Genomic DNA, 24209 nt, shown 5'->3' with positions numbered 1-24209 from the left:
GTGGTAAGAACGGAGCCCAGGGTTTTCTGTTTGCTAGGCAAGCACTGCTAACTGGCTTCAGCTCCTCTTCTGTGGCCACCAGCTGAAAGAGCATGCCCATCTGATGCTGCCGAAATCGTCTTCTCCACAGGTGAAGTCAGCTTGTAGGGACTCAAGCTGCTTCCGAGAAGAGATGCTCAGACAGGAAAAGAACAGCTATCTAGACACCTGTATTGGACATGCTAAAGTCTGAGAAGTTTTGGTGACTCTTTAGAAGACTAAAGAGTCACTGCAGGACGTGGTGGCGCACGCCTTTAATCCCAGCACTCAGGAGGCAGAGGCAGGCAGTTTTCTGAGTTTGAGGACAGCCTGGTCTACAGAGTGAGTTCCAGGACAGCCAGGGTTACACAGAGAAACCCTGCCTTTAAAAAAACAAAAAAAGAGAAGACTTCTACCTTTGAGCTAGTTTGGCTTCTGTTAGGGAACAACTACAACCTGACCAGAATTTATGCTAAAATGGGAAGATTCATATTCCTGTGAGAGACCCAAGCAACTACTGCAGATTATAATTCCCAGCTGGGACAGGGGAGCTGCTCCCACTTAGGTGCTGATATGGGGGTGCAGGGGAGAGGTTGGGGTGTGGGGAGTAAGGGATGGAGGGATAACAAAGTAGACGGTGTTGGGAGGCTGCTGGTGTGAGTCAACCCCAGCAGAATGCAGCAGGTGTCCCAAGGCCTGGGGGGGGGGGCCCTTAGGAGCAGTGGGTTATACGAAGCCATCATCTGGGTTCGAGGACAGTGGCATCCAGCCATAGTGGGTGCTCAGCAAAGGTCTTGGAACAACAGAGACTGTGCATTCATTGATTAGAATTTCAGGGGCTGGAGAGATGGCTCAGTGGTTAAGAGCACTGACTGCTCTTTCAAAGGTCCTGAGTTCAAATCCCAGCAACCACATGGTGGTTCACAACCACCTGTAATGGGATCTGATGCCCTTTCTGGTGTGTCTGAAGACAGCTACAGTGTATTCAAATATATACAATAGATAAATAATTCTTAAAAAAAAAAAGAGAGAGAGAAAAGAAAGGAAAAAAAAATTCAATGACTGTGCAAAGGTTGGAACATTGCAGGTCCAGAGTCTAACTATAATTCATTTAGTGCTATTTAGTTTATTAATAGTTATTTATTACCCTCTTGCATAAGTGAGCTAACATCCGGTCTGTAGTGTATAGACACCTGGCTCCCACCAGTGAGAAGGTTAATTGGATAACATCTGCCTGATGTGGAGCTATCTCTCACCCTGTTCTGATCCACCTACCTGATGTTAAGTGTGTAGGTTTATAGCCTGGTCTGTCTCTAGAAAAGCTTCTAGAAATTGCTACCTCATTAAAACATCGTGTTCCTGTCCTGGCTTCAGAATAAACTAGTTCTTACTCCCCTTTGAGGTGGAAATTGTGGTAGGTTTTCAAGACCGGGTTTCTCTGTGTAGCCCTGACTGTCCTGGAACTCACTCTGTAGACCAGGCTGGCCTTAAACTCAGAGACCCCCCCTCCCCCCGCCTTTCCTTCCCAAGTACTGGGATTAAAAGTACGTGCCACCACTCCCTGGCATGAAAACAGTGTGTTAGGCAGACATGATAACTGCATAGAGATGAGCCCCTGGCTGGGTGTGGGGGCCCAGAGGTCATTTACAAAGAGAGAACCAATTCTGCCCTTACCAGGGAGAGACTATTGATTAGTAGAATTTGGGGACCAGTGATAAATCAAGTATTCAGGATCAGGAGATGGGGGTGAGTTATTAATTTACTTAGCTATACTCTCTCATAGGGCTTGAGGTTGTAACAAACTTCAGAACTGAATTAAAACAAGCCATGGGTTTTACACGGAGAGAGGGAGGGGAGAGGATGAAGAAGAGGGAGAGAGAATGAACTTGTAGTGTTCTTTTTCACAGTAGCCATGGGCTGGATGAAGTCTCTTGAGAATTTGAAAAAAAAAAATTTTTTTTTTTTTTTTTTTTTTGGTTTTTCGAGACAGGGTTTCTTTGTATAATAACCCTGGCTGTCCTGGAACTCACTTTGTAGACCAGGCTGGCCTCGAACTCAGAAATCCACCTGCCTCTGCCTCCCAAGTGCTGGGATTAAAGGCATGCGCCACCACGCCCGGCTTGAAAGATTTTTTAAGCCCCAAAGTCACTGGAGACTTTCCAAAGTTGTCCCTTTGATAACTTGATAACTTGTTCCAATCCATCCTTACTTCAGAGAACAATAGGTTTTCTTTTGGAATCAATCTCTTGTCTTTATGGTACTTAAAAATCTATTCACATCTTCATATGAGTTATGATTCAAATAATTTCACACTTTAATCTGCCTTTTTTTTTTTTTTTTTTTTTTTTTTTTTTTGCCAGTCAGTCTTGCAGTCTTGCACTTTATTGTCATTGTTGTCTCGGGCTTTAACTGCATACTTGCGCAGTGGGTACAGCCGCTCCTTCCGCTGCTGCTGCTTGGTCTCCTCGTGTTTGGTGAGCTGGCGGCACATGGCTCCAGTCTTCTTGGGCCTGTACTTCTTGCCCTTGTAGAATTTCCCGAGGTTTTCTTTTTGAGTCTGGTTAAGAACAGTGAGGGCTGGGACGATGGTGACTCGTATCTCAGAGAGCTTGGATGCGGTGCCGCCTGTCTCGTTGGCAACGGGAAGCTGGGACAATTCCACCTTAAGATTGTCCAATAGCTCCTCCTTCTTCTTTCCTCGTGGATCCCGAGCCTTAATCTTGGCCATTTCTGCGTTGTTCACGGGCTTAGGCCTCGTGGTTCGAGAGAAAGCCTTTTTTTTTTTTTTTTTTAAATTTTATTTATATGAGTACACTGTAGCTGTCTTCAGACTCACCAGAAGAAGGCACTGCATCTCATCACAGATGGTTGTGAGCCACCATGTGGTTGCTGGGACTTGAACTCAGGACCTGTGAAAGAGCAATCAGTGCTCTTAACCACTGAGTCATCTCTCTAGCCCCTTTAATCTGTCTTAACTTCATCAACACAGTATTTTAAAAAATATATTATTTATCTATGTGTATATGTGGTGTGTGTGTGTGTGTGTGTATCTGTTTATCTGTATATACACATGAGACTGGGGTTAGAGGCATCCCCTGGAGCTGGAGTTACAGATATTAAAGACTACCTGATGTCTGTACTGGGAAGGGAGCCCAGGTCTTCTGCAAGCGGACGTGTTCTGAACCACTGAGCCATCACTTCAGCCTCACGGTACTTATATTTGTCTTTCATCCTCATCTGTTAAATTTGGTATATGTCTGGACAGTTCAATGCTTTTTATGCCCAATTATTTTTTTTTTCATTTTAATTACACGTATGTGTATGTGTCTCTGTGTGTTGAGATGTCAGGTCCTCCTGGAGCTGGAGTTACAGGTGGTTGTGAGCTAGGCTTGGCTTCTGGGAAGTGTCAGGAAGTCCCGCTGCTAAGCTGCTAAGGGCGAAGGCTGACATTACTGGGAAGCCCTGAGCTAGGTGCAAAATGGCAGACTTCTTCATCAGCGTCAGTGAGCCTTCTTATCACCTGGGGGATCCCAGATCTCACACCCCCTACCCGAGGAATGTCACACAGCCTTGCTGAGATTACAGGTCCAGCTTCCTTCCTTCGGATAAGAACTTGTCCAGCCAGCACCTGAGATTCCTGGAATGTTTCTCCATGCACATGAGGTTCCATAAGATGTAGCCAGTGATACTCACCTTCCCTGGAAATACCTGCCCTCTTCCCAAAATTACATAGCCCTTGGTTCACCCTGAATAAAGTTGTGCTGTCTCTCTGAAGCTGAGCCTGGAGATAAGTCTGTCATTCCATCATACCTGTGGGCCATCTGAAATCCTGTCCATTGACTCTGCTCTCTTTGTTCTTGTGGGCCAGTGGCCAACGAGGCCGGGGAGAAGAGAGGACCACAGGAAGACTGCTCAGGCTATCTCTCCAGCCACCGCCATCACCATCATCGCCACCACCGCCACCACCATCGCCACTGCCACTGCTGCCCCGCCCCCATCGCCACCATCACCATCATCATCATCACCATCATTTTTATTTTTGGACTTAACTTGTGATAGAATACTTGCACAGCATGTAAAAGTTTGTGCTTTTGATCCTGGCACTAAAAAATAAAAAAATAAAAACAAAAAAGCAAAGCCTGACAGAACCGCTGTATCAGCAACAGATACATGTGTGTCGTTCCACAGTGCCAAGGAGGTTGAATAACAATGATCTCTCCAAGCTGTACTGGTGATTTGCTCAGTAGTCCTGTTTCCTTGATAGCTGCCCATTGGTCAATACAGATTCTTTGCCTCTAGTCTCAGTTACTAGTAATAACACATCACAGTAAACATCTCTCTCTCACTAAGCATATATATACATATATACATATCTGCAATACACATATATACATATACACACAAACACACATATACTCATAGACACATACATGCATATACAATACACATATATACATATATACATATACAACACACATATATACATATACACATATCTATACATATACACATATACACATACATAATATACAACACACATACACATATACACACATATACATACAATATACATATACATATTCACATATGTACATAGTATACACACACACACACACACACACACACACACACACACAATGGTTACAAAGGATTACAAAGGTGGCGGCATTTAGAAAGGCCTTCCTGAGAGGCAGAAACAAAAGCTGGTAGACATGATAAAAGCCTCTGTGGGAGATAAAGGAAGAACCGAGCTGGAGGGCCACTGGAGACACAGTAGCAGACTCAAGCCAGGAGGCCACAGGTTTGAGCTGAACCTCAAGGTGAAGTGGAGTCACCAAAGTGAGGTGTGGGATGGTAGAGGCTGTGGAGGCTGTGGAGAATCAAGTAGGTCCAGACAGACCTGGGGAGGGAAGAGAATGGATAGACAGACAACCACGAGAGTAGGCATAATCAGCAGTGGAGACCAAGCTGACTAAGCCTTGGGGACAGTCTCGAGTTCTCTGCCCTTGATACACACTCTGGGTGATCAGATGACAGGTTTGTCCAACTGATAGCTTCAGTGCCTGTGGGAAGCCGCCCTCACATTTGCCATTATAAGATGGCGCTGACAGCTGTGTTCTAAGTGGTAAACATAATCTGCACACGTGCAGGGGCAGTTTTCCCGCCATGTGTTCTGCCTTTCTCGTGATGACAACTGAGCCGATGGGCTGCAGCCAATCAGGGAGTAATACGTCCTAGGCGGAGGATAATTCTCCTTAAAAGGGACGGGGTTTTGCCATTCTTTTTCTCTCTCTTGTTCTTGCTTTTTCTCTCTCTTGCTTTCTTGTTCTTGCTCTTGCTTTCTTGCTTTCTTGTTCTTTCTCTTGCTTTCTTGTTCTTGTTCTTTTTCTCTCTTGCTCTGGCTTTTGCTCTTGCACTCTTGCTTTCTTGTTCTTGTTCTTTTTCTTGCTTTCTTTTTCTCTCTCTTGCTCTTGTTCTTCTTCTTGCTCTTGCTCTGGCTCTTGCTTCATGCTCCTAAAGATGTAAGCAATAAAGCTCTGGCGCTCTGGCTCCTAAAGATGTAAGCAATGGGGGGTTTGCACTCTTGCTCCTGAAGATGTAAGCAATAAAGTTTTGCCGCAGAAGATTCTGGTTTGCTGTGTTCTTCCTGGCCAGTCGCGTGAACGCGTGTTAAGAGTTGGTGCCGAAACCCGGGACAGGACGAGAAAACCCGGGACGGGACGGGACGGGACGAGAAAATCCGGGAAGAAAGAACCCGGGACGAAAAAACCCGGGACAAGAAAACTCGGGACGGGAGTTAACCATCACCGGCGCAAGGAAGATCCCTCATTCCGGAACCAGAACTGCGGGTCATGGTAATGAAGTGTTCCCATAAAACAGACTGTTGAGAAGGATCCATCCTGGATTCAGAACTCTTCAGCTGGGGAACGGTGGTAATGAAGTGTTCCCGTAAAACAGACTGTTGAGAAGGATTCAACTGCGTGAATTCAGAACTCTTCAGCTGGGGAATGGTGGTAATGAAGTGTTCCCGTAAAACAGACTGTTGAGAAGGATTCAACTGCGTGAATTCAGAACTCTTCAGCTGGGGAACGGTGGTAATGAAGTGTTCCCGTAAAACAGACTGTTGAGAAGGATTCAACTGCGTGAATTCAGAACTCTTCAGCTGGGGAACAGGGTACCCGTAAGTATAGCTTTACAAGGTAAGTCTGGTCTTGAACTTTCTAACGAAATTCAAGACAGTCTATCAGAAGTAAAGTGGGAAATAGCTTTACAAGGTACGTCTGGCCTTGAACTTTCTAACGAAATTCAAGACAGTCTATCAGAAGTAAAGTGGGAAATAGCTTTACAAGGTACGTCTGGCCTTGAACTTTCTAACGAAATTCAAGACAGTCTATCAGAAGTAAAGTGGGAAATAGCTTTACAAGGTAAGTCTGGTCTTGAACTTTCTAACGAAATTCAAGACAGTCTATCAGAAGTAAAGTGGGAAATAGCTTTACAAGGTATGTTTGGCCTTGAACTTTCTCTAGTATTAGGAGCCTTTTTGTTCCTTTTCACATGTTATCAAGTGGTTAAGGCAGGGCTGAAAATTCTGGATGAAATTCAGGGCAATCTATCAGAAGTAAAGCGGGGAGAGAGAGTAGGAGCAAAGAAGAAATATGGTGCACAAAATAAGTATACAGGCCTTTCCACGGGTCTTGAACCTGAGGAAAAGTTAAGGTCAGGTAAGAATACCTGGGGAGAGATTAGAAGGAAGGAAAAGAAAAAAGATCAATTAGCGGAGGTTTCTAGGAGAAGGAGCCTATACTCATCACTAGATGAGCTCAAGGAGCCAGTTCTTAATAGTTCTGAATCAGATGAAAAGGCTATTAGGGCCTGGAAGGCGCTCTCCCGAGCAGGTGAAGCCACTGGACAACTAACAAAGATCTTCCAGAGACCTCAGGAGTCATTCTCAGATTTTGTGGCCAGAATGACAGAGGCAGCAGAGCGTATTTTTGCAGATTTGGAGCAAGCCGCACCTCTGGTAGAATAGCTCATTTATGAGCAAGCCACGCAGGAATGCAGAGCGGCCATAGCCCCAAGAAAGAACAAAGGTTTACAAGACTGGCTCAGGGTTTGTCGGGAGCTTGGGGGACCTCTCATTGTCCGTTACTTCCATTCAGTATGAGAAATTTACTAGGGCAGCTAATTTGTCAAAAAGTCTTTCTCAGTATATGTTACAGAATTGGACGGCTGAATTTGAACAGACCCTTCGGGAATTGAGAATTGCCATTATTCAGGTCAACTCCACGCACTTGGACCTGTCCCTGACCAAAGGATTACCCAATTGGATCTCCTCAGCATTTTCCTTCTTTAAAGAATGGGTATGGGTGGGATTATTTGGAGATACACTTTGCTGTGGATTAGTGTTGCTTCTCTGGTTGGTCTGTAAGCTTAAGGCCCAAACTAGGAGAGACAAGGTGGTTATTGCCCAGGCACTTGCAGCTCTAGAACATGGTGCTTCCCCTGATATATCTATGCTTAAGCAATAGGTCGCTGGCCATTCAGCTCTTGCACCCCACGAGGCTAGTCTCATTGCACGGGATAGAGTGAGTGTGCTTCAGCAGCCTGAGAGAGTTGCACGGCTAAGCACTGCAGTAGAAGGGCTCTGCGGCATATATGAGCCTATTCTAGGGAGACATGTCATCTTTCATGAAGGTTCAGTGTCCTAGTTCCCTTCCCCCAGGAAAAACGACACAGGAGCAGGTCAGGGTTGCTCTGGGTAAAAGCCTGTGAGCCTAAGAGCTAATCCTGTACATGGCTCCTTTACCTGCACACTGGGGATTTGACCTCTATCTCCACTCTCATTAATATGGGTGGCCTATTGCTCTTATTAAAAGAAAAGGGGGATATGTGGGAAGCCGCCCTCACATTTGCCATTATAAGATGGCGCTGACAGCTGTGTTCTAAGTGGTAAACATAATCTGCACACGTGCAGGGGCAGTTTTCCCGCCATGTGTTCTGCCTTTCTCGTGATGACAACTGAGCCGATGGGCTGCAGCCAATCAGGGAGTAATACGTCCTAGGCGGAGGATAATTCTCCTTAAAAGGGACGGGGTTTTGCCATTCTTTTTCTCTCTCTTGTTCTTGCTTTTTCTCTCTCTTGCTTTCTTGTTCTTGCTCTTGCTTTCTTGCTTTCTTGTTCTTTCTCTTGCTTTCTTGTTCTTGTTCTTTTTCTCTCTTGCTCTGGCTTTTGCTCTTGCACTCTTGCTTTCTTGTTCTTGTTCTTTTTCTTGCTTTCTTTTTCTCTCTCTTGCTCTTGTTCTTCTTCTTGCTCTTGCTCTGGCTCTTGCTTCTTGCTCCTAAAGATGTAAGCAATAAAGCTCTGGCGCTCTGGCTCCTAAAGATGTAAGCAATGGGGGGTTTGCACTCTTGCTCCTGAAGATGGAAGCAATAAAGTTTTGCCGCAGAAGATTCTGGTTTGCTGTGTTCTTCCTGGCCGGTCGCGTGAACGCGTGTTAAGAAGTGCCCTCCTCCTCACGGGGTCCAAGGAGCAGGCTTGCTCCCTTCTTTAGTCTAATGTGTTTGCTAAGTTCTTAGGCCTGATTTTCTTGATATGTTTTTTAAGTATTTATATGCAAATGAGTAGTTTAACTGCATGTATGTATGTGCATCATGTGCAGCCTGGTACCCGGGGAGACCAGAAGATCCCCTGGAACTGGACTTACAGAGTTGTGAGCTGCCATGTGGATGCTAGGCAGAAGTAGCCTTCTAGTTCTTTCTGGTATAATTTTACTTTGCTTATGATGATCCCAATTTACTTTGATAAGTTTATAGGGTGGAATCCTTTTGATTTAGAAATATGTTTTTTACATGTTTGTGTTTCACAAGTGGTGACAGACAAGCGACATTGCTCGGCTGTCCACCCAGGTACAAGGTCATTCTGCCTCTATATTTACATTCAAAATGGAGCCAAAAACTGCTTGCAGAATGGACTCTCTCAGGGCCATGTGCAGTACTGTGCTCTGTGTTGAAGGAATGTTGGCATTACAGACCCACTATTGTGTCCAGCTTTCTGTGTGAGCAGGATTTGAACCCAGGTCCTCAGGCAGCTCAGTAAGTGCCTTACTCACCGACACACCATTGCAAACCTCATATAGATTTTACTATTTTACACTATAATTTAGGACTGGGCACAGGCTGACTTCAATATCTGCCGAATTTCTTTTCTTAGCCTTTACACGTTCATTTCCTGAAATGCTGGCACCATTAATTTCCGTATTTGGATTGCCTCTTCTTACAATACTGAATGGATTTAAGGTTGTGGAATTTCACAACTAAAAACTGGGGACCAAAGGCCCAAAGAATAGTGTGGTGCACATTGCTATTATCGCTTAACATGTAATCATGTAGTGTACCTGAGTTCAAAACAATTGACCATTATCTTTTTTTTTAATTTTCTCTTGGTCTCAGTGGCTATTTAAAAAGAAAACTAAGGTGGCTGTCATCATTGTCCTTGCTATTTGATTTACTTCTGTGGGTAATTTCTAGCTTGTTGTGATGTGGGGTTGGGCCTATTCAAGTTCTGACTTGGGTACACTTGATGTTTTCTTTCTTTCAAATGTGCATATATGCTAAGATTTTATTTATTTATTTTTAAGATTTTATTTATTTATTTATTTATTTATTTATTTATTTATTATCATAGGTAAGTACACTGTCGCTGTCTTCAGACACTCCAGAAGAGGGAGTCAGATTTCGTTACAGATGGTTGTGAGCCACCATGTGGGATTTGAACTTCAGACCTTTGGAAGAGCAGTCGGGTGCTCTTACCCACTGAGCCATCTCACCAGCCCCAAGATTTTATATGCAAAAGGGAAAGCATCGTGTGTGTGTGTGTGTTTATGTACATACAGCATGTGCATGCCATGGTGTGTGTGTGTGGAAAGCAAAGTACAACCTTGGTTGTTTATCTTCACTTTGTACTTTGTTTGAGACGAGGTCTTTGCTTCTCTGTCCTATATGCCAGGCTAGCTGTCCCCTATGCTTAGTGATCTCTGCTTCCTTTCTTGGAGTATTAGGATTTCAGACCCACTACCATACCAACTTTTTGTGGGTCTGGGGGCTCCAAACTCAAGTGGTCTTACACTGTAGCCCTGGCCTAGAACTCTTTGTAGATCAGGCTGGCCTCAAACTCATAAGGCATTTGCCGCTTCCCAAGCACTGAAATAAAAGACATTCACCACTACATCCACCCAGATGTGTCTGTGTCTGCAAGTGCTTGCTGGCAGAGGCCAGGAGAGGGCATTGAAGCCCCTGGAACTGGAGTTACAGATATAAGCCATCATATGGTTGCTGGATATTGAACCTGGGGCCTCTGGAAGAGCATCCGGCACTCTTAACTGCTGAGCCATCTCTCCAGTATCCCCAGCGTGATCTGTGCCCCCCAACCTGTCTACGTGTAACAGCCCTGGCTGTCCTGAAGCCCCTAGGGTAATCTTGAGTTAACCATGTAGCTGAAGCTGGCCTTGAACTCCTAATGTTTCTCTACCTTCTGAATGCTGGGATTGCAGGTGTCTATAACCATACTCAGCAATTAAAAAAAAAAAACTTTCTTCAGAGGCTAGAGAGATGGCTCAGGGCTTGCTGCTCTTACAGAAGCCCCAGGTTTGATTCCCAGCTCCCATAGGACAGGTCAAGACCACCCATAACTTCAGTTCCAGCGGGTGCCCTCTTCTGACCTCTGGGGCACTAAGAATGCATGTGGTGGACATACATATATGCAGGCAAAACATTCCCACATAAAATGAATAACTCTAATATATTTTTTTAAAAGATGTAACTTATTGTATATGTATAGGTGATGTTCTTGAATGTCTGTCTGTGCTCCTGGACACCAAAGAGGACATCAGATCCCCTGGAACTGGAGTTACAAGTGAGTGAGTGGCCATGTGGGTGTGGGGTATTGAAACTAGGTGGTCTACAAGGGCAGCCAGTGCTCTTAACAGTTGAGCCATCTCTATAGCCCCTAATAAAAAAATCTTTTTAAAACCTATTTCTTAAAAGTGACATATAATAAACCAGGAACTGTAGAACACCCCTTAAACCGATAGTCTACATAGATCTTAGTTTCTTTTCTTTCTTGTATCTTTTTGACTTTGTTTTTCGAGACAAGGATTCTCTGTGTAACCACAGAGTACCTAAAGCAGGATGGAGCCTGGCATCTCTGCTTTCCCTGTGTGTGTTTCCTTTGGCTGAAGGCACAGAGATAAGTTGTTATTCTAATTCTGCCGGAAGATCAAAGCTTGGGAAACAAACCAGTTCTGAGACAAGGGTGATTCTATAGGAAGGCATGCTGCAGCCTGAGGCACAAGTGCTCATCTTCTAGGACCCAGGCTGAGCCCCTCAAGCCTTGAGGTGGGCGGAGTCCAGGACCACCTTGTACAACCAGAACAGTGGCAGCGATCAGCCAGACCACAGATTCACTGGATTCACCAGGCCTTATCATGAATAGCTTCTCTCTCTCTCTCTCTCTCTCTCTCTCTCTCTCTCTCTCTCTCTCTCTCTCTCTCTCAGCTTTTTCTCTTTAAACCTGGCGCAGGCCAATACTCACTGGACCTTTTTATTTATTCTTCCCAATGTGGCCACACTGAGTAAATCTCTCTGTTTGTTTGTTTGTTTGTTTTGTTTTTGTAGCGTAGGCTGCCCTCAAACTTGTGTGGGATCCTTTTGCCTCAACTTTCCAAGTGTCAAGATTCCAAGCTTGGGCCTCCATGGACACTTAACTGATATTTTGTAACTCTTAACTGATATTTTGTGGCAGGTGGTAGCCTTGCTGGAATTGCTGAAGCCTGAGCTTTTGCATTATAAACTGGGTCAATGGAGACCTTTATACATCCGGGTATGCAAAGAGTAAGAACCCTTCGCACTCACTGCAGACGTCAGTTTCCGATACCTGTCTGGTGTGAAGTCAACCAACGCTCTCCGAAAACATTAATAATGTTCAAGTGATGCTAAATTTCAGATTGCACCTAATGGTCCAAGGTATTAGTTCTCTAGCGCCTGGTGTCCAGGAGGTCGGCAGGGGGCGCTCCCCGCTTTTTTCCGGGGTTTATGGAGGTCCCCTTGCTCCTTGGGGACATAGGGAACCCCTCCCTCAGCCTGCCCCGGGGGGTATGCTGACCACTGCACGCCATTCACTCCACTGGCGCCCAGCACAAAGTCAATCCCTCTGAATGGGCACTCGCCCGCCGCGACAAGCCTCCTCCCCCGGATCCAACAGGTGCTCAGGGCACTCCATCTGTCCCCAGCAAGGTCTCAGATGTTGACCACCTGGGGCTCCCTCCTGCCGGTGACTTCAAACGCTGGGCCTGCAGAACCCAGGACTGGGAAGGAATTCTGGACATTGCAGTCAGCTGGGTTGTGCCGGAGAAATCCAGAGCGCAGTACCATTCGCGATAGGTCACCTTCTGTTCTGCATGGGTCACTAAATCCCATTCCCTCAGGCTAGCACCAGGCTCTTGGGAGTCTCAAGGCCTTTGGCTAGTGCCAAGCCCACTCCCAACTATCCGGCTCCTTTTGTTTGTTTGTTTGTTTTTGATTTTGATTTTTGAGACAGGGTTTCTCTGCGAAGTTCTGGCTGTCCTGGAACTCACTCTGTAGACCAGGCTGGCCTCGAACTGAGATCCGCCTGCCTCTGCCTCCCAAATGCTGGGATTACAGGCATGAGCCACCACTGCCCGGCTCTCCTGCTCCTTTTTAATTCGCTCAGTTTATGGCCTGGTCAAGTATTTTCTCCAAGCCCCTAGGGAGATTCAGACCACACCAAAGAGACTGGATATATACAGTACTTGGCTTACCTTGAAGGGCCTATAGAGAATGTAAAATGTACTTCCAAGTTTATGTTGCCTGTTAGTTCTCCTTTCTCCAGTACTTTTTTCTATCTGGTAAAGAATTACTGGACAAGAAAGTTGCAGTCCATCTTCACAATTTATTATTATTTTTGTTTGTTTGTTTTTGTTTTTGAAGACAGGTTTTCTCTGTATAGCCCTGGCTGTCCTGGAATTCACTTTGTGGAGTGGTCAGTGCTCTTAACTGCTGAGCCATCTCTCCAGCACCCATCTTCACAAATTTTATTGCAGAGGCGAAATCCCGTGCCTAACAAGGGCGACTGGGTGGGGGGGCGGGGAGGGGGGCGGGAGGTATCAGAGAAAAAGGGTAGCTTTCTCTGTCCTGAGGTAGTTAGTTTCTCTGTTTCTCTGTGTGTGTGTTGGGTTTTTGTTTGTTTGTTTATTTTTCTTGACACAAAGTCTATGTAGCCCTGCCTGGTCTGGAGCTCCCTACTTAGACCAGACTGGTTTTTTCGGGAGCACAAAGATACATCTGCTTCTACCCTCCAAATGCAGGGACTAAATGAGTGCCTACCACACCTTGGCTTATATATTTTCTAATAGGGTGTGGTGCAGGGCTGGGTTCCCTTTAAATTGGACTGGGCATGATACATTTAGCCCATTGGGTCGGTTTAAAGGTCTGCAAGGACTTGATTAAGACAGGGGTGGGGACTTTCAAAAGCTGGCAAAGGCCACCCTGAGGGTTATCTGTGGCTGGCCAGGGAATGGGGCAGGGAGTTATCCTGCTGGTTGGTAGTTAGTTCAGAGGCCTGCAGGAGTGAAAAAATAAAATAAAATAAAATAAAATAAAAAGAAAAGAAAAAAAAGAAAAAGCTGGGCGTGGTGGCACATGCCTTTAATCCCAGCACTCGGGAGGCAGAGGCAGGCAGATTTCTGAGTTCGAGGCCAGCCTGGTCTACAGAGTGAGTTCCAGGACAGCCAGGGCTATACAGAGAAACCCTGTCTCGAAAAACCAAAATAAATAAATAAATAAATATATATATATATATATAAAATAATAATAATAAATAAAATAAAAATAAATTAAAAACTAAAAAAAGCTACAGAAAGGAGGGGCTTCTTTTGTGCAAGGGCCCAGCTCCATCTATAGTGGAAGCACTCAGAGGTCAGTCTGAGCTCTCTCTCCCTAACTACCTACTGATTTAGAATTAACCATCTCCTAGCTTCCTACAGTTCCAGTTTTGTATCCGAAATTTATGCAAAAGTTGCATTCCACCCACTCCCGAGTTTAGGTGTTTGTTTAAATAAGAAAACAGTTACTGGTTCGAGGCAGAATAGTCCGGCAGCTAAAGTAGCCTTTTAACAGCCCGCATTTTTTTTTTCCCCACAGAGCTGTAGAATTGAATTGCAAACGGAGGAAAACTGGTTTGTCTACCGAAGGGAGAGAAGTCAACCTCAGTGTTCCCCCAGAGTGGTCAGTGTGCAGTCATCTGCTTAGAAAGTGGTGGGAAAGGGGGGCCGCCCGATGGCTGAGCAAGTGAAGGCACTTCCTACCTAACCTGACACATGAGTTCTAGTCCCAGGTCCCACCTTACTGAAAGGCAAGAATTTATTTTTGCAAGCTGTCCTCTGATCTCCGACCCCTCCCATTTCAGTAAGTGCCAGGGCTTTGTGGGAACAGAAAACCCTTGCATCAGAATATTTAAATAATTATGGTGCTATGCTTCTGAGATTCTCCAAATGCCGTCACTCATTGAATCTAACAGTTTTTGGCGTGCTGGAGGCTTTTACAGAGAAGCAAACACATTTACCACTAGGTTGTTTGTAAGGAACCCGGAGGGGAGGGATGCCGGGGGAAATGGTATGGAGTGGGGGTTGGGAGCATAGGGTTCCAGTCAATCCCTGTCACACAATAGCTGTGGGATCCTTCGGAGACCTCCATTTCTTCCTTTGAATATAGTGTTGAACGGAATTCCAGAAGCGTCCCCTACTCCCCGGTACTACACCTAGGAACAGGTTTCCTTTGTGAAAGCCAGGATTCCTTAAGTGGTCTCCTTTAGTTATGCAAATATGCTGGAGGAGGCCGCCCAGCTCTGGGTAACAGTGGGATGGCCTTTTGCCCCCTTTCAAGTCCCCTTTGAATACAGAGCTGGTAGCTGAGGACAGGAACTTCTTGCTGTTGAAGCCTTCTGTTCATAGTAAGCAAACCCTCCTCCCAGCACACACACCGATTGTTATTCCAAACCTAAAAGTTGCCACTTTATAACAGAGCCTGAGGTTGTTTATGGAATTCACCCAGAGGCCCTGGACCCAGATCCCCACAGCCAACTGCTCTTTGGTAAAGGATGGCTGTCATGTTGAGTGTTACAGAGGCAGATACTTAGATGCCTGAAGTTCAGGCTTCACCGCAGCTTGCGTGGCCCGAGAAGCCCCCAAACTGTGCAGGTCCGCTCAGTAGTGCCCCGGTGTGGAGCGAGAGCTAACAGTTGGAACTGCCCGCTGAGATATTTGGGAGTACGATCCAAGAGGGTGTGCTTGGGTTCCCCCACCCCCACCCTGACAAGGGTACATAAAAGAGTTTACATGGAAACGTAAACCTGTTTTTACTAAAGACAAAGTAATATAGATTATACATGCAAAATGTTCCCAGCGCAGGACCTAGTGACTATGCTCCGCAGTTGTTACTGTTACTAATGTCCACCCAGAAAAAGATAGTAAGTGCCGGCCCTTTGTCACTCTGAACTAAAGGAGAAGAAAAGCAAACCTCTTTGACCCCTTCTACTTGGGAGACTCACCACAGAGGATCCTAATCTTTGTCTGGGAATAGGAGTTCTAACTCAAGACAGGTCGTTGTTTGAGAAGTCCAAGCAGACAGGCCTTGCTCGGTCTCCCCATTCAGTCTGATTAGGTCACTAAAACAGCCTTCCCTGGTTTTTTGAGTTCTACCCCTTCAGAAACTTTTTGATTACTGGAAAACTTTTTCCTTTTTAAAGATGTGTTTATTTTTATTTATATGAGTACACTGTCGCTGTCTTCAGACACACACCAGAAGAGGGCATCAGATCTCATTACAGATGGTTGTGAGCCACCTTGTGGCTGCTGGGAATTGAACTCAGGACCTCAGGAAGAGCAGTCAGCGCTCTTAACCACGGCGTCACCTCTCCAGCCCGACTGGAAAACTTTTAAAGAGAGCTGGAGAGACAGTTCAGTTGGTAGAGTGCTTGCCTAAGCCTGCAAGAAGCCTTGGCTTTACCTCAGCACTGCACGGGTTTCCCATGGTAGAACTTGCCTGTTGAAGAGTTAATTACCCAGAAGCCTCAGGTGGGACAGTCTCTCAGACTTGGACAGCGGAGTCGACACATAACACCTGTGGAAGCTTTGGATCAGGCGATCCACATACCCACCGGCTGGTATCTACCATTTTGAGACTGGGGATGGGTGGGGGGAACTGACCTACAGCCAGACCTTCCCATCCCAACCCCACTTTACAAGCCCATAAACCCCCAAGGCCCCCAGGCCATGCTCACACACAGTCTTGCTTCCGCAGTGGTTGACCTCTAGCGGGACAATTCTTCTAGCTTCCTTTCCTTTTTCACATAGCCTCCACCAGTCTCTAACAACTGTCATACCAGCTACCAGAAGGTGTGGAGTCATTGTGAGAGCCAGTCAAGCCAGGGGTACCAGAGATTGGCCTCAGGAAGGAACCTGTTAGACTTTTCTTGTTGTCTTTTGTCATGCAACCTTGGTGATGGGACACGCCTCTCAACTAGGAAACAAGACAAGGGTGAAAAGGGCAGAATCTTCCAGGAAAGACCTTTATCTTTATGCTGTTTCCTTAAGTAATCCCAGCAATAAGTGTCTTTATAGAGACAGCCTGGATAGAGAAGGCTGGGAACTCACATTCTTAGGCAAACTGGAAAGAGCCAATGGCAACTGAGAGGGGGTCCTGCAGGGGCTGCAGCAGCTGGGACAGTTTGAACATCTCACAGTATAGTTTGGGGAAGAGAGTCCTGTCCTGCTTGGACTAGCAGGATGTGGACCCTGGTGTGTTCTGATAGTTTAGAGCCTGCAGAGAGCACCCTAACTTGAAACAGACAGGGCCACCTAAAAGAGACAGGCCCATCTGACCTTAGGGAGGAGCCTGCCTGTTTGGTTGGTCCTCTATCCGAAGATTCAAACAGTGACCCAGGGCCCGCACATAGCCTTGAGCGGAGAAACGCAATCATTCATTCTCTCAGATGTAGGATAAAGGCACTCTCCAGAGAATATACCCAACCCTGAGAGTCAAAGCTGCTTAGCGAACTGCATGAGACTGCTTAGCCCCTGACCAGTCAGGACCAGAGCTTTCTACAATCTGTTACTCTTACAGGGAGGACGGGGACACAAACCAGTCAAGACTAGACAATACCCATTTTGGTTCTGAATCCCTTCAGATAACCTGGATGGGATGGATGGTTGGAGTTTTTTTTTTTTTTTTTTTTTTTTAATTGTAAGAGTAACCCCTTTCCTTTGTTCTAGGAACCACTGGCCTAAACCTGCTCTTGGTTGGAGCCATGTCTTAACAGAGAAGCCTTGCCTGAGTATCTCTGGGTCTGGTATGTTTCTACCACTTCCAGACCAAAGAGCTGAGATCTGTTAACAAACTCAGCAGGGAACCTCCCCTTTGTCTCCCCTCCCTACCCCCACCCCATAGTGGCTCCTCCCCACATTCCAGTCTACCTGGGGGGGGGGGGATACCCCTAGTCCTTTGAGCAGCAGGTACAAGGCTCAGTCAGGGCTGGTGCAGGGGGATGGAAAGTGTGACAGCATGCCCCTGAGGGGCTCCTTGGCCTTCTGCTGAGTTACTGTGGCCTGCCAGCCCAGCCTTGGGCAAATGAAGCAAAAACCTCACACACTCTGGCTCAGTAGGCAAGGCTCAGAAAGAAGGGACTGGCCTGAGTCTTGATAATATCACTAGTTATCAAGGCCGACAGTACAGGGGCGAATTTCACTGAGTTCCCAGTCCACAGGACCCAAGACAAAGACAAAGGAAGCCAAAGTAGGCGCTTCAGAACTACTGACCTGTTGCCCCATTCTTAGGGTCAGCTCCAGACACTTCCCTAAACCTCCGAGGCTTGAGATGCAGGCCTGCCTGCCACCTAGCTGCACAACCAAGCATCCATCTCTCTCCCTTGACCTTTGATTAAATCATGTCTCTCCCTGGTCCTTAGATGCAGCTTCACAGCCTGAGCCTGTCTGGCCCTTCTAGCTCTCCTGCTGCTGTTTTGGGGGCTGGCTCCTCCAAAGGGCTCTGCACTGTTGCAATCTTAAAGTTTTTAACTTCTGGGAACTAGGCATACATTTTGCACTGAGCTCTACGCATAATATAGCCAGCTAACAAAGAGAGGTGTGGGAAGACCTGTGCTAGGGAGAAATGGTGGCAGCCCTGTCCTTTCCAACCCTAGGACTTGGATCGGAGCTGCTGGGCCCATGGTGGAGCGCTCTGAGCTGGACACAGCTGGCCTGCTCACTACCATCTCAGAAGATCCTGGCCTGGCAGTAACCGCTCTCCTTTCTCCGGAAGCAGCAGCTTTGGCAAAAGTCCTGCATGTGTTGGGCTCTCCTTCCAGCCAAGTCTACTTCAATGCTTTCCGAAGGACATCAGGGAGCCTGTGAGCCTAAGGGCACCCACTGGAACACTAGCCTTGGGCCTGAACTCTTGCCTTTTGCTAATTGATACTTAGGCTAAGGCTTCAGCTGGCCATGTGGTCACCTGAGTGTTAGAGCCTCGCAGGCTTCTTGCACCACCACAGCTCCCCACTTCCTCTAAGGCCCCTCTAGAGGTCTTTCACGCCCATTAGCCAAGACCAAGGAAGCAGCTAATTCAGACACCTTCAACAACCAGTTGTTTTATTGAGAAAATAGAGAAGATGCCTCCATCTTTTCCAGGTGACCCCAGCCAGAGGTGGGAGGTGGTATTCTTTCACAGGGGAAAATATCTGGGCAGGCCCCAGAAAAGTAGGGGTGTCAGTGGGGGAGGGCTTGAAAGGCAGGGGGTGAGTGGTAAAGATGCTAGCTGCTGAAGGAAAGTGTACAGGAAAGAGGTACACCTCCCAAGGCCTCCTTCCAATTCTTCATAAATAAAATTTCACAGTAATAGAAGAATGTCTACATCTAGGGCCCATCCGGCCAGTTTCTGGCCAGGGAGTCAGTATTGGTGAGGTGCCAAAGGTGAGACTTGGCTTGGACTATGCTCAAGGATCACTGTGCCTTGTGGGGGTGGGGGTGGGGTGGGCAGGGTGCAGGAGCACTGCTATTTTGCTCTGTGTCAGGGGCATAAGGTGGGGCACTAGCCCACACTGAGGTTTAGAGGAGTGCTGAGGTAGTCAGAGCGGCCAGTCAGGCTTCTGGACAAGAGAAGTCAGAGCCAGGAGCCATGCCTCGGCAGCTGACTCCAGGCAAGCCTGGGGCTGTGCTGAGGGCCTATGGAGAGAGAGCTCCTATCTTAGGAGGTCCAGCAATGTGGGCCAGGGGACACCTGTGGACCTGCACAGGCCTGAGCTCCCACAAAGGCTGCTTGACCCTCAGGGAGCCAGAGGCATTTCACAGGAAGGGGGCTTCCCTGTGAGGACAAGAAGCAGCCACAGACCCATTGGGGCCAGGTCTAGCTCAGGTACCTGAGCAAATGTTCCTTTAGAGTCCACCAGGGCCTCCTACCAGGCTAGAGAGGTCAGGCTAGAGGCCCAAGATAGGAGAGATCCAGGTTCTCGGATGACCTCCAGTCAGGGAAGTTCTGGCTATTCCTGGACCTCTTTCTGGGAATTTCTGGGAGTCCCTCTCTGGATCTCTGTACCTCACCACACCTAGGGGCACAGAGGGCCCAAACCCTTCACCTCCTGCAGGGGACCAAAGACAATGCCATGTATCCCCCGAGGACAAACGCACTGGTGGCTCAGCAACATTAGAGCACCTGGAACTTGACAGAACAGGTAAGATTGCTATGCACCAGATCCCACATGGCCAGCAGCTCGGCAGGGAGCAACTTGTGTACCACAAGCATGGCCCGGTAGAAGCACGGTTCCTTGTTCATCCGGCTGCTTCGGACCCGAGAGATGCCAAAGGTCTTGAAGCCCTCGTGGCCTGTGGGCTTCACTCCCAGCACCTCCAAGCACATGCCCAGGAAGACATCATCAATAGGGAAGAGTTCCAGTGTGTCACAGGCATGGTGGAGTTGCCGAGCTAAGCTGCCAGACATGAGGAAACCCCCTCCACCAGCATAGGGCGGGTAGGTGGCCTTACCATACATGACGGCTGGGATGTAGTATTTGTTATCTTTTTTGCGGATGGGCCGAGCATGTTTCAGAACATCACCTACAAATAGGTTTTCCTGGGGCTGCCGGTCAGACAGAAACTCGAGCAGGTTGGTGGGGTTGACAAAGACATCATCATCACCTTTGAAAACGAAGGGGACGTTGGGACAGTAAATGTCGAGCCACTTGAGGAAGTGGATCTCCTTGAGGGTCAGGTTGAAGAAGCTGTCAAGGAAATCCCACTGTAGGATGTCAGCATAGAGACGGTCCTCGTAGGCCAGCAGCTGCTGATAGTGGGTTCGCTCCTCTTGCTTGGAGGCCGTGCCGAGCAGGAAGAGAGTCCGCACTGCACCCCTGCCCAAACCCGCTGACTCCCATTCGTGGCCCCAGGTCTGACGAATGACCTCTCGGCGGTCATGCTGTGTGATGACCGACTTGACAACCACCAGCATATAGACATCGCCAGCACACTTCTCTGGGTGGTTCAGCAACATGGGGAAATACCGGCAATGCCGATAGGCTAGAAACTGTCGGAAGTGTGGCTCCAGACTCTGGAACCAGGGCTGATGGGTCAGGTTGATGTTGATAGAGCAGTTAGTGGTGATCACATCCCAGACCTGGGGTCCCCGAGGAACTGTGGGAGTGGGAGCCGCTACATCCTTTGAACTCTTCCAGAAGCTGTTGGGGTTGACCAGATTTCCAGTTTTGGCTGGCCCCGGCGTGGGCGGTAAAGGATCCTGAAGGAATTGACCAGGGGTCACACTGCGCTGGAAAACGGTGACAGCCACAAGGAGGGCCAGAGCCAGGCATACACTCTTGTAGAGGGTTTTCTTCCTAAAGGGGAGCAGCAGAGAGGAAGGTGAGCTGGCACTCATACTCCTCCTGAGGATTAGGGGCCCATAGATGGGCCAGTGGACTCTACTTCCTGGAAGGTCAGAGGAACCTGCTGCTTTTCTCATGCTAACTGCCCAACTCAAGAAGCACTGTGTATTCAGCTACTGGGGTCCCAAACCCAACAACAATTTTGGGAAGGGGGCCATTTAACCCCTTAAGTTCCCCCAAAATGGGACAGAACACAGGATAAAGTACCAGGCATGAACCCAGTGAAATGCTGTCATTTTGCCAGGAAAAGAGACCACTGTCCATCCCCTGAGCTCTGGTTTTTATTTTTAGTTCACATACATATGTGGACAGCAGTATCACTTTGAACCAGTCACTCTAAGGGAAAAAGACAGTATCCTTGTTGCAGCTTTTGGGGAGTCTCCTTGTGGGCTGCAGTGGGGAGTGGGTTAGCAGCCCCCACTGACTCAACAGAAGCGAGCCTTTCTTGCTCTAATTGGGAAGTCTCGAAGGGAAGTGGACAGATCCCATCACGACTCCTTATCCTTACCTTTATATTCTACACAAAGCAATGAGGTGCCTAGCCCTTCAGTCCTGGGGACGAAAACCCACTTTCCGGGGCCCCTACCTGGTCAAGTAAGCCCAGCACACCCTTTTCAGAGGCAGAAATCCTAGCTCTTCTCAGGAATGATCCTGCCTGTGCCCCCTTCCCCAAGAACCTTCCCTCCTTAGCTCACACTGGGAGACTCATGACTTTCCAGGACTGGGCCAGCAGAGAGATGGTTCTCACCTCCAAGTCTGGGAGGTACAAGAGCCAGGGGCCCACGAAGCACGTAGTAGATAACGCCAGGTTTTAAGCCTGCGGAGGCGCAGGGTGAGTGAATGTTAAGTCCTCCTACCCACATTCATCGAGCTTTCCTCAAGAGCCCCATGACTTCCTGGTTACCAGGTTGGATGGAGAAAGACAGAAATGACTGGAGGCGCGCTGCTGGGAATGGAAGTAAGAGAATTCTGAACCCAGTACTCCAGTCCTCAGGGTTCTAAAGAAGCTCCACGTCGTAGCTCCGGAGTCCGGGTAAGAACCAGCCTCAGGGCCCTGGCTCGCACATACCAATCCACTCCATTAGTAAGAGCAAAGCCGGGGAAGGAGAAGGGTCGAGGCGGTCCGGAGAAGAGGCCACAGGAGGGAAGAGGGACCGGAGGGGTCGGGTGTGTGTGTGTCTGCTAGTGAAACCCCAAGGCTAGAGAGACGTTGCATACAGGCTGCCGGAGTCGTGGCCGCAGAGCCAAGCGTGCGCCTCGCATCTCCCACATCCCATCTGCCGCTCCGGCGGCGCGCCCTGCTCCGCATCTCCCGCCACCCTCGCTGCCCGGGGAAACTGGGGTCGGCCTCAGGACACCTAGCGTGCATCCCTTGCAGTCTGCGGCCCCGGGAGGAGGTGAAGCTCGGAGGTACTCTGCGCCCCACCGGGACCCCGACTCACCACAGAGACATGGCGGCCCGGTCCAGGGCAGCTGAGCGGGGCGCACGGATCACAGCTCTGAGCGCCGCGGCTGGGGACAGCGGGACGAGGCCGAGCCGCACCCCCGCTGAGACTTTCTTTTTTTCCCTGCGGCTGGAGGAGGGGCCTCAGGGGCGGTGGCCCAGGTAGGTTAACCCTTTGTGCCCCGGCTCACTGTGGGGACAGCAACTCCGTTCAGCCCTGGCCACCTCAGAGGCACGCCCCACGGGAACGCGAAGGGAAGAGCCAGAATCTCAGAGACCTTGAAGATCGCCAACATCCTGAGGCGGCGACTTCCCCGCTGCTGGGCCTTCACGGGGTCGCCCGCCTCGCCTCCTTCGGGACACGTGGGGACGTCGGACACCGCCCACCTCCACGCCCACCCGGCGCCTAGCGGCCTGGTTGCTTCCTTCTGGAGTAGCCCTGGGTGTGTAGAGTGGAGGGAGGTGGATAAAGGCTGTTTCCCTAAAGTTACCTTATCTCTGCCCTGTCTACTTTTCTTCTTCCCGGGCTCGCTTAGGCCTGGGCGGCGATCTCAAGAGAAGATGATGCTGGGTTGCCTGTGTTAGACCCCCAGCCAGCTCAGGTCAATCCAGCTCTGGGTTTCCCACTCTTTCTGCATTACCACCCCCCAGTGAGAAGGCTTATTATCCTCTGCAAAAAGTCCATTCTTTTGCTAGCGTGTTCGCATGTGCTTTTAATCCCAGTTGGTGGATTTCTGCGAGTTTAAGGCCAGCCTGGTCTACATGGTGAGTTCCCGGCCAGCAAGGTCTCCCTAATGAGACTCTTGTCTCAAAACAAACAAAAACCTCCTTCTTGTATTGCCAACAAATCCTTCACTTAACCGCACCCCCACTTTTTTTTTTTTTTTGTCTCCAGGTTTTTATTATTCTGCGGTGTGAGCACCATTTTCTCTTGGGAGTGGGCTACACACCACAATCACAGTACAGGGAGGGAGGGGACACCTTGATGCCTCCTCTGGGTGACTTGGGAACATTTCTGGTAGATAAGGCTGCTTACTGGTCCTTCTGTCATCCAGATGTCTGGGGGTCTGGGGTCGCTTCAGAAATACCCACAGGACTTTTTACATTCCAGCACTTCCTATCTGTCAAGCCTGGTTCTAGGTCCCCGGCATCAGTGGCTCACTTGGTTCTGGAGACGTGTGCTATGGTTTGTTCCTATCTTACCAGGAGTTAGAGTCAGGGACACACACCCTTAGATGAAGTCACAACCTTACTATTCAAACCCAGGAGGTCTGCCTGGCTCAGGAGGTGGTCCCTGAGTCCCGGCTCAGGCATTTCTATCAGATAGTAGGACTGGGGAACTCAATACCTTTCTGCAATGCTGTTCCTCTCCCAGGGAATACAGGGAGACAGAAAGTCCCAGGGAGTCCTAAGGGTGAAGATTACTTTTGTCCTTCCCTTAGCGATCCTTAGGCTCGGGTGTGTGCTTAAACAAATAGTGGAATTTTCTGGAATTTGTAAGCTCCAGTCGGAAATGATGAAGGGCCTTCAGATGAAAAATTCAGAGGAGAATCCTGGGACAATGCCCCTTTTAAGTCCTCAAGAAGCCCTGGCCTGAAGTGTAAGTCTCACAGGCCTGGCTGCCTGCCCCTAGGAGTCACTGCAGTCCCACTAGTCCCAGGTCACACCGGTCCTCAGTCTTCAGTCCTGGTTGTCTTAGCTTGGTACTGGCTACCTATCCCTGTCTCTGCTATTTCACCCAGGATATTG

The 24209-nt window shown here is 48.3% G+C and overlaps 1 protein-coding gene, 1 long non-coding RNA gene and 1 pseudogene across 2 annotated transcripts, besides 1 other annotated feature; 1 reads left to right on the top strand and 2 right to left on the bottom strand.

Moving 5' to 3' along the window:
- Window positions 1–579: 579 nt before the first annotated feature.
- On the bottom strand, window positions 580–2746 carry Gm5258 (annotated as a pseudogene).
- Window positions 14264–15417: a transcriptional cis regulatory region, noted in NCBI's record as "predicted enhancer Chen2008-25, also known as intergenic|chr1:88207026-88208671 (MGSCv37/mm9 assembly coordinates), targeted for CRISPR interference". NCBI's record gives its function as "positively regulates B3gnt7 gene expression in mouse ES cells" and the evidence as "EXISTENCE:mutant phenotype evidence [ECO:0000015][PMID:31784727]".
- On the bottom strand, window positions 18708–22792 carry B3gnt7 (UDP-GlcNAc:betaGal beta-1,3-N-acetylglucosaminyltransferase 7). The gene is made up of 2 exons (NM_145222.2): window positions 22459–22792; window positions 18708–20968 (listed from the first exon to the last, which is right to left on the bottom strand). The coding sequence occupies exons 1-2, from the start codon at window positions 22467–22469 to the stop codon at window positions 19786–19788; spliced, it is 1194 nt and encodes a 397-aa protein (NP_660257.2). The 5' UTR covers window positions 22470–22792; the 3' UTR covers window positions 18708–19785.
- Window positions 21953–22950, top strand: Gm28626 (predicted gene 28626). The gene is made up of 2 exons (NR_151592.1): window positions 21953–22049; window positions 22395–22950. It is a non-coding gene; the product is annotated as a predicted gene 28626 (long non-coding RNA).
- The last annotated feature ends 1259 nt before the right edge of the window (window positions 22951–24209 follow it).

The sequence above is a fragment of the Mus musculus genome, chromosome 1 (assembly GCF_000001635.26).
Source record: "Mus musculus strain C57BL/6J chromosome 1, GRCm38.p6 C57BL/6J".
Lineage (NCBI taxonomy): Eukaryota > Metazoa > Chordata > Mammalia > Rodentia > Muridae > Mus > Mus musculus.
Note: the sequence above shows the minus strand (reverse complement) of the source record. Positions and strands in the feature narration are given on the sequence as shown.